General features: G+C 37.8%; 1 protein-coding gene across 1 annotated transcript in view; it reads left to right on the top strand.

Moving 5' to 3' along the window:
- The first annotated feature begins 210 nt into the window (after nt 1-210).
- Nucleotides 211-18,013, top strand: part of PKD2L2 (polycystin 2 like 2, transient receptor potential cation channel) — a 41,818-nt gene continuing 24,015 nt past the window's right edge. Inside the window, exons 1-7 of the mRNA XM_043588686.1 lie at nt 211-1,162; nt 2,981-3,114; nt 4,743-4,999; nt 7,862-8,083; nt 12,101-12,329; nt 13,967-14,137; nt 14,425-14,606. Of these exons, the coding sequence (XP_043444621.1) occupies nt 994-1,162; nt 2,981-3,114; nt 4,743-4,999; nt 7,862-8,083; nt 12,101-12,329; nt 13,967-14,137; nt 14,425-14,606 (1,364 nt within the window). The 5' untranslated portion in view covers nt 211-993. The remainder of the gene's footprint in view (nt 1,163-2,980; nt 3,115-4,742; nt 5,000-7,861; nt 8,084-12,100; nt 12,330-13,966; nt 14,138-14,424; nt 14,607-18,013) is intronic.

The following is an 18,013-nucleotide window of genomic DNA, read 5'->3' on the forward strand; positions in this document are numbered from 1 at the left end:
ACAATTAATTACTACGACTTTTACCACCAACCCCAGGCCCGAAGCCAGATTTGCCCTAGAAGCCGGCCCCTCCGCCAGAGATAAAGCGCCGCAATTCCTAACCCCGCCTCAGCCTGCCGCTTTCCAGAGCGTCCTCGGTGCGCACGCGCGCTTGTCACTCGTAGAAAGGCTTGCGCAGGTGGAGAAGCGGGAGGGTTTGCGCAGGCGCAGGAGCTAGGTGGCGCGTGTCGAAAAGTTACGCGCAGGCGCGGCAGACCTGGGAGGTCAAACGGGTGTCGTTTTCCAGGTCGGCCATGGCTGAGGCGTCACGGTGGCACCGAGGCGGTGAGGGGTGATCCTAGGAAGTGGTGGAGCAGGGCCGATTTGGCAATTACACATACCCTAATAGTAACTATGTAGCGCCATATCTATTCATGTCAGAGATAGGACTTCCAGCACGTGTAGCCCTCACAGCCTACCCTTGAGACGGGGTGGACAGGGGTCCCATTTCACAGACGGAAACTGAAGCCTTGAGGGGAGGTGGCACCCGCCCTTTGCCCGAGGCTCGAGCTGGGAGCTGTTACTTGCTGTACAAATACCGTCGCTAGGCCCTTCTCCAAAGTCCTTTATTGGTCTGGGGAGTCGTGACCTCGGTAGAACCCCAGGCCAAGTCCTTTACCCCTCCAGCGGAATCCAACCTTCCCAGGAAGCAATATAGACGGTAGAGAAAACGATTGTGAAGATGAGGAATTTTTTTCTTTTTTTCTTTCTTTCTTTATTATTTATTTATTTATTTGTATTTTGCTTTTTCACTTTCAGACGGGACTATTGAGAAAACGTCCATGTTATAAAATTCATTAGTGTACAGTCATAAAGTGACTGCCCGCTCACCCCCATGGGAATGTTGTAATTATTCCTCCTTCATGAAAGTGAGAATAAAAAAAATAACCAGAAGCAATTGGAGCTTGCCTTCACACAGTGTATCAGAATAAAAGTGGAAAACACAGTTCCATCATGGTTACTTATATACATTATAAATTACATAATAATGTAAAGAAAAAATTTGTTTTATGTCTCACAGGGGCTCCGAAACCTAAGCTGCATTACAGAAAGGAAGTAGAAATTAGAACCACACTTCAGGAGTTGTCACTCTACTTTATTTTTTTAATAAACCTATGTATATGTAAGTACAGATGTAGATGAAGACACTGAACTAAGAAGTTATGTGGAGGTGAAAAGTAAAACATATGTACTTTATAAACCATAGACTTTCAGACTAAGACTTCTAAAAAAAGTATTGACGTATTTTAGACCTGTCTTAAATTCCTTTAGATGTACACTATTTCCATCTCTTAAAGGGCAAAGCTTTAAGTCGCAGACATAATGAAAAGCTTTCATTGTCAGCATTGATTGAGTTATTACTTTTAGTTGTCAGTTCTTTCTTGAGTACAGTTATTCCCTTGAGTTGGCAATTGTCACATGATGTCTTTTAGAACCATGTTGATACATTATCTCAGTTTCATAGGTCAAACTACAAATGAGGCCAAAGAAGTTAGTCTTGTCTGCTTTGCTCTTTTCCCTGGCCTATTGCACAGCTGTGTGATAGTAAAATTGCAAAACAGTAAAGTTTGCTGGTGCCCAATCACAGAAGGTATAGAACAATGCAAATCTTTTTTTTTTTAATTTTTTTTAACGTTTTTTTTATTTATTTTTGAGACAGAGAGAGACAGAGCATGAACGGGGGAGGGACAGAGAGAGAGGGAGACAAAGAATCAGAAGCAGGCTCCAGGTTCTGAGCCATCAGCCCAGAGCCCGACGCGGGGCTCGATTTCACGGACCGTGAGATCGTGACCTGAGCTGAAGTCAGACACTCAACCAACTGAGCCACCCAAGTGCCCCAATGCAAATCTTTAATAAGGAGACTAGGAAAACATATCAACCTGCATTTCACCTGTCTGTGGGTCAAGAGCATTGACTGAATCAGTATTAAGGAGTATTTTATCCTTTGAGTGCCCAACAAATAGTAGGTGTAAGCTCAATGGCCAGACGTATCACAAGTTGACATGGCCTACACATTGGCAATTATATATCCGTTAACTCCTTGGTATAGTTGGAGTGAATTTGGGTCAAATCTTGATTGAAAAGACAACTCCAGCTTAGACTGGTTTTTAAATGCTTATTACAACATTTAGGGAACAGAAAAATATAAAAGATCATAATTCCATTATTCACAGACATAAAAAAAAAACTTTTTATAATTAGGAAGAATTGAAAGCAACTTAAATCTTCATCAACAGAGGATTTGTTTAACATTTTGGTATATACAGTGAAATAATATGGAACATTAAAGCATGGCATAAACTCATGTGCCACGAAGTAATGTTGAAGATAGATACTTGTAAGAACTGAAAGGTTTCTAGCAAAAAAAAAAAAAAAAAAAGACACAGTTAGTCTATACCCTTCTCTAAAACCTACCCACGTACTCCTAGAGAGAGAATGAATATTAGTTAATAGTTTTAAAAATTCTTATCTTGTGCCAAAACATGGTTTAAGTGCTCCACATGCATTATCTCACTTCTCATAACAAAACTATCAGGTATTATCCTTATGATGGGACTCAAATCATCTGTTTGATTTCAAAGTCCATAGCTTTAACTATTTACCATTATATTGTTTACTGTAAAAATAGAGAAAAAGCTAACTGGCAGAAGACTATGCATAATGCGATCTCATTTTTGTGAAAATAAACTTATTTTCTTTATAAATGTGTAGGCATACAGAAAAATCTCAAGAATATGTGCTAAACCTAACTCTAGCAGTGAGAAGACAAGAAACTTCTTCCTGTTTTGTATATTTCTATTTTCATTTTTTAAATTACTTTTATAATTAGTCAAGAAAAAATTTGGATTTTCAAAACAAGATTGGGAACAAAATCTAACTTTTAATCCTGAATAACTGACTTTTTAAAGATAAATTTGTAAACAAAAATTCTTCTCCTTAGTGACTTTTGGCATGGTAAACCCACATATGTATTACTTAAACAAAGTTATGTCATCTCTATTTTTGGACACTTCTGTGCCTGGTGATGAAAGAACCAACTTTAAGTCTATTCGCAGCATAACTGATTTTTGGAAGGTAAGCTATCATGTGACTGAGAATGAAGTAGCTTATGGTATTGCATAAACAAACTCTTGGCACAAGTAATAGGCACTGGAGACATATTTGTTGAAGGAATGAGTAAAAATGAATATCATTTATTTAAACTTTTAGAATCAACCAATTAGTAAGTGTATATTGAGAACCTATGCTCTCAGGTAATAGAGTTTTTATAACTTTTAAAAAAGTTATACTTTTTTTAACACTATCTTTGCATTTGGAAAAACATTATGTGGGGTTAGGATCCACATCAAACTGTAGTTGTGTATAGTGAAAATTATTCTTAAAAAATCCTTAAATGGGGGCGCCTGGCTGGCTCAGTCAGAAGAGCAAGTGTCTCTTGATCTTGGAGTTACAGGCTTGAGCCCCACTTTGGGTGTAGAGATTACTGAAAAAAATAAACTTTAAAAAAAATCCTTTCATGGCCTGTAAAGTGAGATATATATAATTTTGGTATGCAGCCCTATACTGTGTGTATTACAGTAATGTACAGTATATAATCAAATAAATAGTACATATGTAAAATATAACTTTATAGTGTTTTTAACTATGTGAGAGAATCATTCCATCAACATTGGAACAGACTTGCTTTTTACATTACATTTAACTTAGCAAGATGCTCACATTAAGAGAACAGAAGTTTCAGGTATCCCAAGTCGCAAACATTGGGGCACATAAAGAAGAGATAGGAATGTTTTCTAGAGGTGATGACAATTCAGTTGAGTTTTAAAGGATGAGTAACAAAAAAAAAAAATGATAAGTAACAGGGCATTCTAGGAAGAATAAACAGTACGTGCTGTAAGTAATTCTACATATGGCACTTTGTTTGGCATTATAGGCATGTAGAAGATGAGATGGAAAGGGCAAACTATAAACTGAACAAGAGGTGAAATCATGAATGTCATGCTAGGAATCTAAAACCTATGAAAGAGACAAGGTCACTTCCTGAGAGGGAGAGGGGAAGTGTGAGATGAGGGCAGATGATTAGAGGTCATTGGTATAGACCAGGTGAAATATGCAAGAAAGAGGAAATTTCCCCCAAGACTAGAAGTGGAGATCACCCTGCTTCTTTTTTATTGTACTGTCTTGAAGTATGCATGGCCAGTGGCAAAGAAAACAAAGGCAGAAAAGAAAAAACTGAACCCTGGGTTTGGGATCTCTTAGAAGGGCAGAGCCAAGAGTAGCAGTTGCCACCTTAGTGGGGAAGGGGAGTTAGTGAGGAAGGGGAACACAGACAACTCTGAAGGCAAGTCCTGAATTAGGGCCATGACAACCATGAATACATGGCTATGGGCATTGATACTCTTAGGGGACAATTGTTGGTGTACCTCTCATATAAGAAAGGGTAAAAGGTTGTGGAATTAAAGGAGTTAGTATTTCTAAAGAACTAGAGCATTGCCTACTACCTAAGGGCTCAGTAAATATTAACCATCTTCATTATCCTCCTCGACATCATCATTTCCATTCATGTTAATGGTGGCTTGGTCAATAATTTTCATACTCATACACTAACTGACTCATGCTTTTAAGGTAATGTTAAATGTAGATTCTGTTATACAAATGACATGAAAATACTTTTCCCATAACATTTATCTTTTTATATGAAGTTTATGGAAGGACCCCTTTTGGAAGGTCTGTACTGGGATGCATGGTACACGAACAAGACTTTGTATAATTTAAAGAACAGCAGTCGCATCTACTATGAGAACATACTTTTAGGAGTGCCCAGAGTCCGTCAACTAAGAGTCTGCAACAACACATGCAAGGTCTATTCATCCTTTCAGTCTTTGATGAGTGAATGTTATGACAAATACACTTCTAGCAATGAAGACACGTCTGATTTTGGCCTTAAGCAGGAAACTGAGTAAGTAGTTACATGTAACTTTTTCTAGCCTCTTGCCTTTGTACCTTTTAAAAACTGGGAAAATAGGTATATTTTACAAATAAACCAACAAAGGTCTGGCAGGTAAGGAGACTATTTCAATAATCGTACCAGAGGAAGATTCAGAGGAGCAGTGTTTAGAAATGTAAGAGTGGGGGTGCGTGAGTGGCTCAGTTGGTTAAACGCCCAACTCCTGGGTTCAGTTCAGGTCGAGATCTCACAGTTCATGAGTTCGAACCCTGCATCGGGCTCTGTGCTGACAGTGAGGAGCCTGCTTAGGATTCTCTCTTCCCCTCCCCTACTTGCTCTCTCTCTCTTAAAATAAATAAATGAACTTTAAAAAAAAATTTAATAAAAAAAGAAACGTAAGAGTGAACCTGTTATTTTGTTTACCAAAGGATATAAGAGAGTATTCTTTTTTTCTAACTCGGGTATATGAAGTGCTAAGTCGTTCTGGACACAGGGTAAGGAATCTGTCTACGCTTTTACAATACTCAGCTTTTCAGTCTCTGACCAGACTCCCTCAGACCCATGCCAAATGCTTCTTGGGACCCCAGGGAGTGTCTTAAGTGTGCTCCTCCGCTTCCCTCCTTTCTCACTCTGGCTGACTTCAGCAATATCTTCCGTTATTGCCAACGCTGAAAAGGAGCAGTTATGCCGTGGAGGCACCGCATCTGATGACGCCTTCCCAAAGCTATTCTAGCAGGGTTCTCCAAATTGGCTGAGGCTAATTCTGTCTGTACTGAAAACATGAAACCCAAAGCCACTGACATTTCCTCCCCTCAATACAGAAACTGATGGTATCATTGCTTTTAGGATCCTATGAAAATCATAGGGGGCAGAGAACAAGTTTTTTAATTTAATACTTATCAAAATGTTACAAATACAAATATCCACCCTTTCCTATTCACAGTTCTTCAGAAGCAGCCCCTTTTAGCTCTTTTAAGTTTATTTATTTCTTTTGAGAGAGAGAGAGAGAGAGAGCACAAGTGGGGGAGGGACAGAGAGAGAGGCAGACAGAATCCCAAATAGGCTCCACGCTATCAGTGCTGAGCCCAATATGTGGCTTGAACTCACGAGCCACGAGATCGTAACCTGAGCCAAAATCAAGAGCCTGATGCTTGACTGACTGAGCCACCCTGGCACCCCTGTACATCCTATTTATAAATAATGCGCTTTATACTGCTATTACTTGATTTTACAGTTTTATGTACCTACCATCTCTGTCATGAAAGTCGTCTGTCATGTGTCTTTCCCTCAACACACACTTTTCTTAGCCTGTAGTTAAATCATAATTTTTGTTAATCATGAGTTGATTAACAATTCAATTAACAAGTTGATAACAAGTCCATTAATGATTCATATTATAAATATGAACAGTGATTAAAATTTCTTTTGTTCAACAACCTCTCCTATAGCCCCAAGATTAATCATTGCATTGTGGTTTTTGTTGATTTGTTTTTCCTTTGTTTAAGTTTTTGGCTATACTATAGGATAGCAATGTATAATTCTCATAAATCTAATAAACGCGTAAGTATGCTGACACAACGCCTTAAATATTACAGTACTATACACTACTTCTCTTTCAATGAAAAATTACAAAATAAATCAATTACCCAATTGCACATTTTAAACTGGAATCTGAAAACTAATCTGTTAGGTATTCTAATATTGCAAATTCTCATAACAACTACAAGTAATTTAAATACCAAAATTAACACTACAGATTTGGAATCATAATACTTATCATTCCCTAATAACCAAATTAATAATCAATGTGTTCTTGTTTGTCCATCTAAAATGAAACATTCACTAATTAAAAACATCATAAAAATTGGAAGTAGGAGAAGGTTGGTATAATAAATGTTCTTGTTTCATTTTAACAACCATGTGGAAAACACTGGAAAATACAACAATGAAATTGTCATTAAATCTGAGTATTTTTTCTTAGTGTTACCACTCATCCCTCCTCCTGGAAACAAACATAGTATTATTGATAGAAAAACGAGTTGAAGCAGTGCATCTTCAGATAATCCTTCAAATCTGTTTGAGGAAACTGAACAGGGACTGAAATGAGGAGTTAAGGCTTTATGTTTTGAAATCGCATAATTAAGTTAAAAGTAGGAAGGATGGAAACAATTTAGGTATGCTCATTTTACTCTGATTTATGAGCTTTCATTATAACGATATAGACATTGTAACAAAGCTCTTCTTTATTGACATTTATAAATGGTACATGACCTGTAGAAGACAGACTATGAAGCCCCACTTTTACCATACTGAAATAGATATTTCCAAATCACAGCCCTTGATATTCCTGTCCTACAAAAAGCCTAAAGATCTCATAAGACAACAGAGACATGTATGAAAGAAAAAAAAAATCATTGTTCTCTCGATTTTAAGTTCCCTGAGGCAACAGACGGATTTTTTTAAAAAAACTTTTCTCACAGCATCTAATCCAGTGTGTTGCCCACAATACACACCAAAACGTGAAAACATATTAAATCTTGGGGCACCTGGGTGGCTCAGCAGGTTAAGCGTCCAACTTCAGGTCAAGTCATGATCTCACCATTTGTCTGTTTGAGCCCCGTGTCAGGGTCCACGTTGGCAGCACAGAGCCTACTTGAGATTCTCTCTCTGCCTCTCTCTACCCCTCCCTCACTCTCTCTCTCTAAATAAATAAACTTTAAAAACTATATTAAATCTTAATCCTTAACTCATTGTCTTCCTTCAAAATTACTGTGATACTTAATACTGCTTTTTTTTTTAAGGTTAGCTTTAATTCTTTGCATATACTTCAGTCAGGCTTTCTCATCTCTCCATTATTCTTTTTATACCTAATAGATGGAAGTACTCTACTCCTGATAGTAGCTCCCCTTGGCACTGGGGATTTGTTGGTGTTTACCGAAATGGGGGATTTATTTTCACTTTATCAAAATCAAAATCTGACACAAAAAACAAGTTCATTAACCTTCGACTCAACAGCTGGATCACAAGAGGGACCAGAGTTATTTTCATTGATTTTTCGTTATACAATGCTAACGTAAACCTGTTTTGCATCATCAGGTAAGTGACTCAAAACCGTAGTATATTGGGTTTTTTAAAATATAATTTATTGTCAAATTTGTTTCCATACAACACCCAGTGCTCATCCCAACAAGTGCCCTCCTCCATGCCCATCACCCAATTTCCCTCTCCCTCACCCCCCATCAACCCTCAGTTTGTTCTCAGTCCTTAAGAGTCTCTTATGGTTTGGCTCCCTCCCTGCCTGTAACTTTTTTTTTTTTTAAGCCTCCAGAGGGGTGCCTGGCTGGCTCAGTCAGTGGAGCATGAGACTCTTTTTCTCAGGGTCTTGAGTTCAGGACCCATGGAGTTCAGGGCATGGAGCCTCCTTAAAAAATAAATGAAGGAGTACCTGGGTGGCTCAGTCAGTTTAAGCATCCGACTTCAGCTCAGGTCATGATCCCAGTGTTTGTGAGTTCAGGCCCTTCATCGGGCTCTGTGCTGACAGCTCAGAGCCTGGAGCCTGCTTCACATTCTGTGTCTCCCTCTCTCTCACTGTCCCTCCTCCACTGGCACTCTGTATGTTTCTCTGTCTCTCAAAAATAAATAAACATTGGGGCACCTGGGTGGCTCAGTCGGCTGAGCGGCCGACTTCGGCTCAGGTCATGATCTCACAGTCCATGAGTTCGAGCCCCGCGTCGGGCTCTATGCTGACAGCTCGGAGCCTGGAGCCTGTTTCAGATTCTGTGCCTCCTTCTCTCTCTGACCCTCCCCTGTTCATGCTCTGTCTCTGTCTCAAAAATAAATAAATATTAAAAAAATAAAATAAACATTAAAAACATTTTAAATAATTAATAAATGAATTAATTAATAAAATAAATAGCATCCAGAACCCTTGTTAGGGTTTCCAGTTTGTGTGTTTGCTGAGATTAAAATCATAGGCCTCAAAATAAATACAATGAACTTATGCCAATAATGAAAAATGTGATAAAGCAACATCATATTCATTGTTTCATTGTTTTGGAAGATATTCAAGAACATGGAGAATTACATACAATATGTCAGTTTTATATTAAGAACACATAGTCTTATTTCTTGTCATTCTGCAGCTGCACAGATCTAACATTTAGTCTTGATTACTTCCTCTAAATCAGATCATTCAGATCCGTTGATTTGCTTTCAGAATGAGCTTCTTTAGTAAGGTATGAATTCTTGTCTCGAGAATGAACAATTTAAATTTCAAACAATATATACCAGTACCCAGCATCCTAGAAATGGCTAGAGCCTGTGGTGACCTTGCAAAAATGGCCCCAGTTCTTCACATCTCTGCCATATAACCTCACGGTGCCCTGCCACTCAGGGAGGGGTGCACTTCCCTGGCTCCTAACCTGAGCTCATCTTTGTGACTTGGCATGGGAGCAGATAGGATACAAGCAGAAGTTTGAAATGAGTTTGCACATTAAAACTTGCTCTCTTGCATTTCTGTCCATTGCACGATACGGACATACATACCTGGGCTAACTTAGACCCAGGAGGATGATGAGAGACATTCCCATAGGAGGAAGAGGAGGAAGAGAAAGAGAAGGAAGAGATAGTGGGAAGAGACAAAACTATCTAAAGAGAAAAAATTATCTCCATCAGTCTGATGACCTTAGGTCATTTGCCTAACCTGGACCATGCTAATTGGCTTTAGGCCTGTGTTCTAGAACCAAACACTGGCAAAGGAAATAGGATTGCCATGATTGGATCTGCCTGGGGATTGAATCCACTTTCTCTGAGTGATCTGGGAATGGTGGATCCCTAATACAGTAGGGGTTCTGTAGAAAGGAGGACTGGGATAATGACTGCTCGAAAAGCAAAAAGTAGTGTCCACTAAAATCTCAGTGAGCCACTTCTCTCTCATGAGTTTTACATTTTTACTCTGAATGAAATATGGACTCGGTGTCTACCCTGATTAGAGGATTTTGCCCTTGTGCAACAGTGACAGTGAAACACAGCCTTGGACTTTAAAATCTGTACAAAATAGGGGCTCCTGGGTGGCTCAGCTGGTTAAGCATCTGATTCTTGATCTTGGCTCAGGTCATGATCTCATGGTTCGGGAGATTGGACCCTGCATCAGGCTCTGCACTGATAGCGCTTTGGGTTCAGGCTGATAACACAGAGCCTGCTTGGGATTCTCTCTCCTTCTCTCTCTGCCGCTTCCCCACTCTCTCTTGCTCTCAATCTCTCTCAGAAATAAAAATAAACTTTAAAAAAATAATAAGAAAATAAAATAGAATAAACCCTGTACAAAATGAATAAAATAAATGAATTCTCTTAAGTAGCCAATGGATATTACACCACTTATTTTATAGCTTTTTTCTCTTTTTTTCAGAAAATCAGAGCTTTTACCAGCATTATCACTCTTTCCAATAGTCCTGATCAGGATAAAGAGGACAAGTCATTTGTATGCCTTAAATAAGAGGAGAAACATTGGGATAACTGGCCTAAAATCATACAAAGAACTCCTTGTTACCCCTAGACTAAGTCCAGATTTCCTGTCTGTGGGTTTTATGCTTATTCTGTGTTACCTTTTAAAATGTTACTTTTTAGGGGGTCCTGGATAGCCCAGTTGGTTAAGTATCAGACTTTGGCTCAGGTCATGATCTCGTGGTTTGTGAGTCTGAGCCCCACATAGGGCTATCTGCTATCAGCACAGAGCCTACTTTGGATCCTCTGTCTCTGTCTCTCTGTCTCTCTCTCTCTCTCTGCCCCTCTCCAGCTAGTGCTCTCTCTCAAAAATAAATAAATATTAAAAATAAAATAAAATAAAATGTTACTTTTTAAAACCAGCAGATTTTGAAACTTTAAACTGGTAGTGTATCTAATCAGTAGTTGTAGGGGAGCACATTACTTAAGTCAAGACCTTATTCATTTACTTTCCTTTTTGCAAACATATCTGGCAAACTAAACAGAATACAGTTCCTTTTTTCCCTTATTAGTGTACGCAACAGATCAAAATACTGGGTTTGTTTCACTTCACTCACTTATTCGATGCTGTGCACCTACTATGTGCAAGGTGAAACAGTTTTAAACAGTTCTGTTTTCTATTTAACTGGTTTTATTTATTTACATATTTTTTCGCAGCACCTTATTCCAGTCTCAATAATATTTGCTAATATTTCTAAGTGGGAAAATTACATCGTGATATAGATACTCGTTCTTTAAATTACTGCCAATTCTTAGCTATCTAAAGTTGTAGAGAACACTAGAAATACTGTGAACAACGTCAAATATTTTTATTTAGTGGAGGAATTAATTTTTATACTTCTGTTTGCATATAGATCCCTGTATCCAACATCCTGTGTGTAAAGCAAACAGAAAACACTTGTTTTAAGTAGAATATATAAGCTTAACATTTAGAAGCAAGAAGTGTCTCTGCTAATCTAAAGGGGGAGAGTGTATTTTCCTTCTCTGAAATAATCAAGAATTATGCATTTTGGTGGGAGTCCTAATAACAGTAACTAACCATGTACTATTTTCTTGAACATCATCTCATTGTCCTGTGGAGATAAAATAGTATTCCCAGTTATAACCAAACAATCTGAGCACAAAATAGGAAGAATGTCTGCCTATAATCACATCTTACTTTCTCCACTGTGTTGGTCTCTGACCACTGTGAATATTCAGAATAAGTGGAGCCATTAAAAAATAAGTAAATCTGGGGCACCTGGGTGGCTCAGTCAGTTAAGCATCTGACTTCTGACTTTGGCTCAGGTCATGATCTCCTGGTTCATGAATTCAAGCCCCACATCAGGCTGTCTGCTGTCAGCACAGAGCCCATTTGGGATCCTATGTCACCCTGTCTCTGCCCCTCCCCTGCTCACACTCTGTCTCAAAAATAAATAAACATTAAAAAAAATAGGCAAATCCACTAGAATTTAAGTTGAACACATGAGTCTAAGAAAACATATTTTGTACAAAACAACTGATTCTTAAAGTACACATCATCACTAATTAGAAACTTCACAATGAGTTAGGTACTGAAAAACAAATGCCTGAAATAAATACACAGTGACTTCCGCTAACCTAATTTTACAGATTGGTGGCAGAATTCCCTGCAACTGGAGGAATCATTACTTCATGGCAGTTTTACTCTGTGAAGCTCCTCAGATATGTTAGCCACTATGATTATATTATTGCTTCCTGTGAAATCACATTTTGTATTTTTCTTATTGTCTTCACAACACAAGAAGCTCAAAAAATAAGAAAATTTAAGTCTGCCTATTTCAAAAGTGTTTGGAACTGGCTAGAATTACTACTTTTGGTGGTAAGTATATATTCATATGTATCGTTCAAGGGAATCACATCTGAATCTACCAAGTAAGGAGGTTTTCTACTCATCTGGAACTTCCTTCAAAAGCTGCAAGTATCAATCATAAAAGGAACTGTCATAGTGCATACTAATGGTGTGCCACCAAAAAGATGAAGTCTCTTTCTTTCCTGATTTAATCCTTGAGAGGCCAGCATAAACTTAGAATAGGTGATTCTACAGGTATTATGATTTAAAGTGCACAAGAGGTCTCCCTCCCCGACTCAAACATGTGTTTCTTATAGGGCCTCATGTTGAAAATCATGGTTATTTTTGGACATGTACTCTCCTATGTTGCCTCAATCTGCTTTCCTCCTCACAATTTTGAAAAAATATGCAAAATCAAGCCTAGGCAGATCCTGGAAGAGGGGGGAGAAGGGAGTGAGCAGCCAGAGGGTAGCTTGTGGGCACAGAGAACACCAGGAAGGGGGAGATAATCTCTGAAAGGAATTCCAAAAACTGTCCGTTCTCACCACTGGAACATATTAAAATAAACATAGATACATAGGCAGGGTGGGACAGATGGTAAGCAATTGGTCTTAGGAACAGTGAACAAATATTTCTGGCTTACACAACGTGATCTTTCACCCTTATTGACCCTTAGTTATAGCCAATCCAGAATATAAGCCTTTTTTCCCAAAACCAGATTAAAAGGGTCTCAGAGTCAGAAAATGAGCCACCTACTTCTCTACTATCCCCGATAAAATTTACTATACAGCGTAACATTGAATGATTAACTATCTGAGCATTTCAGGCAAAGGTTCAAAGGAAGATTTTCATGACCGTTCTAAAGCTGTGATACTTGAGGTAACCTGGTTCTGAAATCCTCTTCTGGAAGAGTTGTCAGAGGCTCTCAAAAGGCTTATTTTTGTGTTACTGTAAAATATTTCTTCTAGTATTAGGTGGTAGAAAATATTAAACTTTTACATATCATGTGTATGGAAGTGTTGAGCTGCTACACTGTACACCTGAAACTAACATAACAATGTATGTTAACTACCCTGGAATTATAAATAATAAATAAATAAATAATAAAATATAAACTTCTTGGTATCACGTAGTTACATGGAGCACAAACACAGCCTAGTCAGAATAACATAATCATTTTATACATTTGTGTTTTATAACTCAAAGAAACAAGCAGATAGTTTAGGATGGTCAGGTGATAAGTATTTTTCCACTTTTGTGATCATTATGCTATTTTAAACTTCTGTAAGTTGAGGCTTACTTTTTTTTTTTTTCAACGTTTATTTATTTTTGGGACAGAGAGAGACAGCATGAACGGGGGAGGGGCAGAGAGAGAGGGAGACACAGAATCGGAAACAGGCTCCAGGCTCCGAGCCATCAGCCCAGAGCCTGACACGGGGCTCGAACTCACGGACCACGAGATCGTGACCTGGCTGAAGTCGGACGCTTAACCGACTGCGCCACCCAGGCGCCCCGAGGCTTACTTTCATTCATGTAAAAGCCTACGTCTTATTTCTCCCTCCATTTTTATTAAACTTTTGATGAACTTGCTCCTTTGTCTGCTCATAGGCTACAGATTTAGAGGTAGAAACCGTCCCTAATTCAACCTTTCTTATTTTTCCATTTAGTTGTGTTTTGTGGCCGTTTCCTTCAACATATACTGTAATATACAAATTTTTCTCTTACTTGAAGACCTGTTAAAAAACACTGAAAAATATTCAGACTTCTATTTTCTTGCATACTGGTACATTTATTACAACAATATAATTGCTATTACCATCTTTTTTGCATGGATAAAGGTATTTATATTTTATTATATTAAATACAGCAGATTAGACATATCTTTTACTAGAAAAATGGGAACTGAAGCTGCAACGTTATGAAAAAGCAAAAGGATTTTCTTAACTATAAAGTAATTATAAAAGTAGTTTTGTCTTGGAATGATTGTGGGCTAATCCTCAAACACTCCTATCATTAAGCACTTCCTTTAATTTGAAGCAATTTTTTTCTGAAATTAATTTAACTTACTCTAAGTAATTGTGATACTGAATATTCTTCTATTTCAATTAACTTTGTTCTTTTTCAGATATTCAAATTCATAAGCTTTAATAAGACAATGTCTCAGCTGTCAACAACCTTGTCCCGCTGTCTCAAAGACATAGTAGGATTTGCCATCATGTTTTTTATAATATTCTTTGCTTATGCTCAATTAGGATTTCTTGTTTTTGGATCACAAGTTGACGACTTTTCCACTTTTCAAAATGCCATGTAAGCTGTTAGCACAAATATAGTTATATTTACTAGTTTATAAGGAAGGCCTATGATAAGTAGTAACATACATTTTAACAAATTTAAACTTGGTTTTATATTTTAAATGATGGCAAAATACCTGTCACACTCAAAGTAGTGTTTAGCATTAGAAGATCCAAATGGATGGTGCAGTCCATTTTTTAAATATTACAATTACAAATTACAAATTAGAAAGATCATTTTTCACTTTCATGGGGAGTGTTAAATATAACAGAAATTGGCTTCTGTGTCTCTGTAATAATTTATTCTCTGGGGAAAAGCAAGCTTAAATGTTTTCCTTTAAGAGCTCCATCTTTAGGATCCTTTTATTGATACTGATCTGATTATCCTTTGCTGATCTGGCAAAGTTGTGTTTTAAAAATATTTTTAGACAAATAAAGCAATTAGGCAACAAACTTATAGAACTGATCGGTTAGAATCCTTAGCAAAGTTTTCAGGCTTTTTTTCTTTTTAACTGAATAATTTAAATAAATTTACTCTCCTTTCTGGGTATGCAAAACAAGTTCTGGGTGTGTAAGAAAATTATGATAGTCTAAAATATCAGTTCTCAAAATATGTTCTGTGTAATTTAGACCAAGATTGGGGGGAAATGGCTTCATATTTAAGTAAGTTTGGGAAATTTTGCATCACTCTGTTGGAAATTTGTAGTGCATATTAACAGATGGCTCTAAGAAAAACTGTAATAACTTTCTTAACTTTAGTTATAAATTCTCCAAACTTATTTGTTCATGCCCTTTTATTTGATTTTGGGAAAACTTTGGTGTAAAGAAATGTTCTAGATTGCCCTCTTTTTACCATCCGCATGGAAGTATTTGAAGTGGCATTTATATGAAATTTCATTTATCAGTAGTGAAAAGAAGAATGAACTAGGAACCCAGAGGATATAATTCTACTTTTGAATTCTGCCACTTAGCTCTTCAACTTTTCTAGACCTTTATTTCTTTATCTGCAAATGAAGGAACTGGATTAAGTTACTACTCCCAATGATCCCTTCCAATGTCAAACAGCCTATAATTTGAGAAGTCTAATTAGCTTTCTCTTGAGTGAATTAGGTTTGCAGTTCCAACAACTTCTCAGTCCTTTCCTAGGATTTTAATTCAAGTGTTACTTAATAATAAAACTTAGTGGTACTGGACATCGATTATAAATGTAGTAATTTACAGAACTTGGAAATTGTTCTTACCCTAGAGAGTGGGAAAGAAAAGAAGTATAAGGCTCAGCATAAACAGGTAGACAACTTTGGAATGCATTAATGAAGACACTTCTGCTTTTGGTAATGAAGTGCTAGGTTATTGAGATCAACCTCCTCTTCAGGACAATTTAAAAAGCTAGATGAAATATAGATAGCACTAAAGAACTAACAAAAAAAGAGAGTAAAAAGTGGACCAAAATCGAAAGGCAAGAACCCAGAGAAGTAAGCTCAGCATCCAAGGCTTCTTTTGCCCTCCTGTTCTGTTAAGCTGATAAGGAATTTTTTTTTTATTGTGGTAATACATACCTAAAATTTCCCATCTTAACCATTTCTAAGTGTACAATTCAATGAGATTAAATACATTGATATTGTGCAACTATCAGTACCATGCATCTCCAGAACTCTTTTCATCTTCTAAAACTGAAACTATGCTCATTAATCAAGAATTCTCCACTTCTCCCCTCCTCCAGCCCCTGGCAACCACCATTCTACTTTTTGTCTCTATGATTTTGATAACTCTAGGTACTTAGTGTATCGCACAGTATTTATCTTTTTGCGACAGATTTTGCTTAGCATGTCTTCAAGATTCATCAATGTTTTGCAGTATGTCAGAATTTCCTCCCTTTTTAAGGCTGAATAATATTCCATTCTATGTATAAACCACATTAAAAAAAATTAATGTTTATTTTAGGTAGAGAGAGATAGAGCATGAGCAGCGCAAGGGCAGAAAGAGAGGGAGACACAGAATCCCAAGCAGGCCCCAGGCCCTGAGTTTTCAGCACAGAGCCTGATGCTGCGATCAAACTCACAAACTGTGACACCATGACCCAATGTGAAGTCAGACACTTAACAGACTGAGCCACCAGCCTCCCCTAAACCACATTTTGACTATCCATTAATCTCCTGACGGACATCTGGACTTCTTCTAAGTCTTAGATAATGTGAATCATCCTGCTATGAACATGGGTGTATAAATCTCTCATCAAGACTGCTTTCTTTTGGGGCGCCTGGGTGACTCAGTCAGTTAAGTGTCCGACTTTGGCTCAGGTCATGATCTTGCGGTCCGTGAGTTCGAACGCCGTGTTGGGCTCTGTGCTGACAGCTCAGAGCCTGGAGCCTGTTTTGGATTCTGTGTCTCCCCCTCTCTCTGACCTCCCCCATTCATGCTGTGTCTCCCTGTCTCAAAAATAAATAAACGTTAAAAAATTAAAAAAAAAAAAGACTGCTTTCTTTTAAAAAAATTTTTTTGAATGTTTATTTTATTTCTGAGGGAGAGACAGACAGAGACAGAGCATGAGCAGGGGAAGGGCAGAGAGAGAGGGAGACACAGAATCCGAAGCAGGCTCCAGGCTCTGAGCTGTCAGCACCGAGCCCGATGCCAGGCTCAAACTCACAAACCATGAGATGATGACCTGAGCCGAAGTCAAACGCTTTACAAACTGAGCCACTCAGGTGCCCCAAGACTGCTTTCAATTCTTTTTGGTATACACCCAGAGGTGGAATTTCTGGATCAATTTTTGTGAGGAACTACCATGCTGCTTTCTACAGTGGCTGCGCCATTTACGTTCCCACCAACAGTGCACAAGGGTGTGTTCCCCCACATCCTCATCAACACTTGTTATTTTCTGGACTGTTTTTCTTTCCTTTCTTTTCTTCTTCTTTTTTAATGGTAGCCATCCTAATGGGTGTGACATGACATCTCATTGTGGTTGTGATTTGCATTTCCCTAATGGTTAGTGATATGGAGAATCTTTTCATGTTCTTATGTTGGTCTCTTGATGGTGTTCCACAGGCTCTGTTCACTTTTCTTCAATCTTTTTCCTTTCTGTTCCTCAGACTTGGTCATTTCAATCATCTTATTTTAGGTACACTGATTTTTTTTTTTCTTCTGCATGCTCAAATATGCCTCTTAATCCCTCCAGTGAATTTTCATTTCAGTTATTGTATTTTTCAGCTCTATAATTTCTTCTTGGTTTCTTTGAGGTTTTCTATATCTTTATAGGTACTTCCATTTTGTTCATAAATTATTTTCTTGACTTTCTCCATGTCTTTTAGTTCTTTGAGCATCTTTAAAAAGGTTTGTTTTAAAGTCTTTGTCTAGTAGGTCTGCCATCTGGTCTTTCTCAGGAATAGTTTCTGTTGGTGAATTTTCTTCCTTTGATTGGGTCACACT

The sequence above is a fragment of the Prionailurus bengalensis genome, chromosome A1 (assembly GCF_016509475.1).
Source record: "Prionailurus bengalensis isolate Pbe53 chromosome A1, Fcat_Pben_1.1_paternal_pri, whole genome shotgun sequence".
NCBI lineage: Eukaryota > Metazoa > Chordata > Mammalia > Carnivora > Felidae > Prionailurus > Prionailurus bengalensis.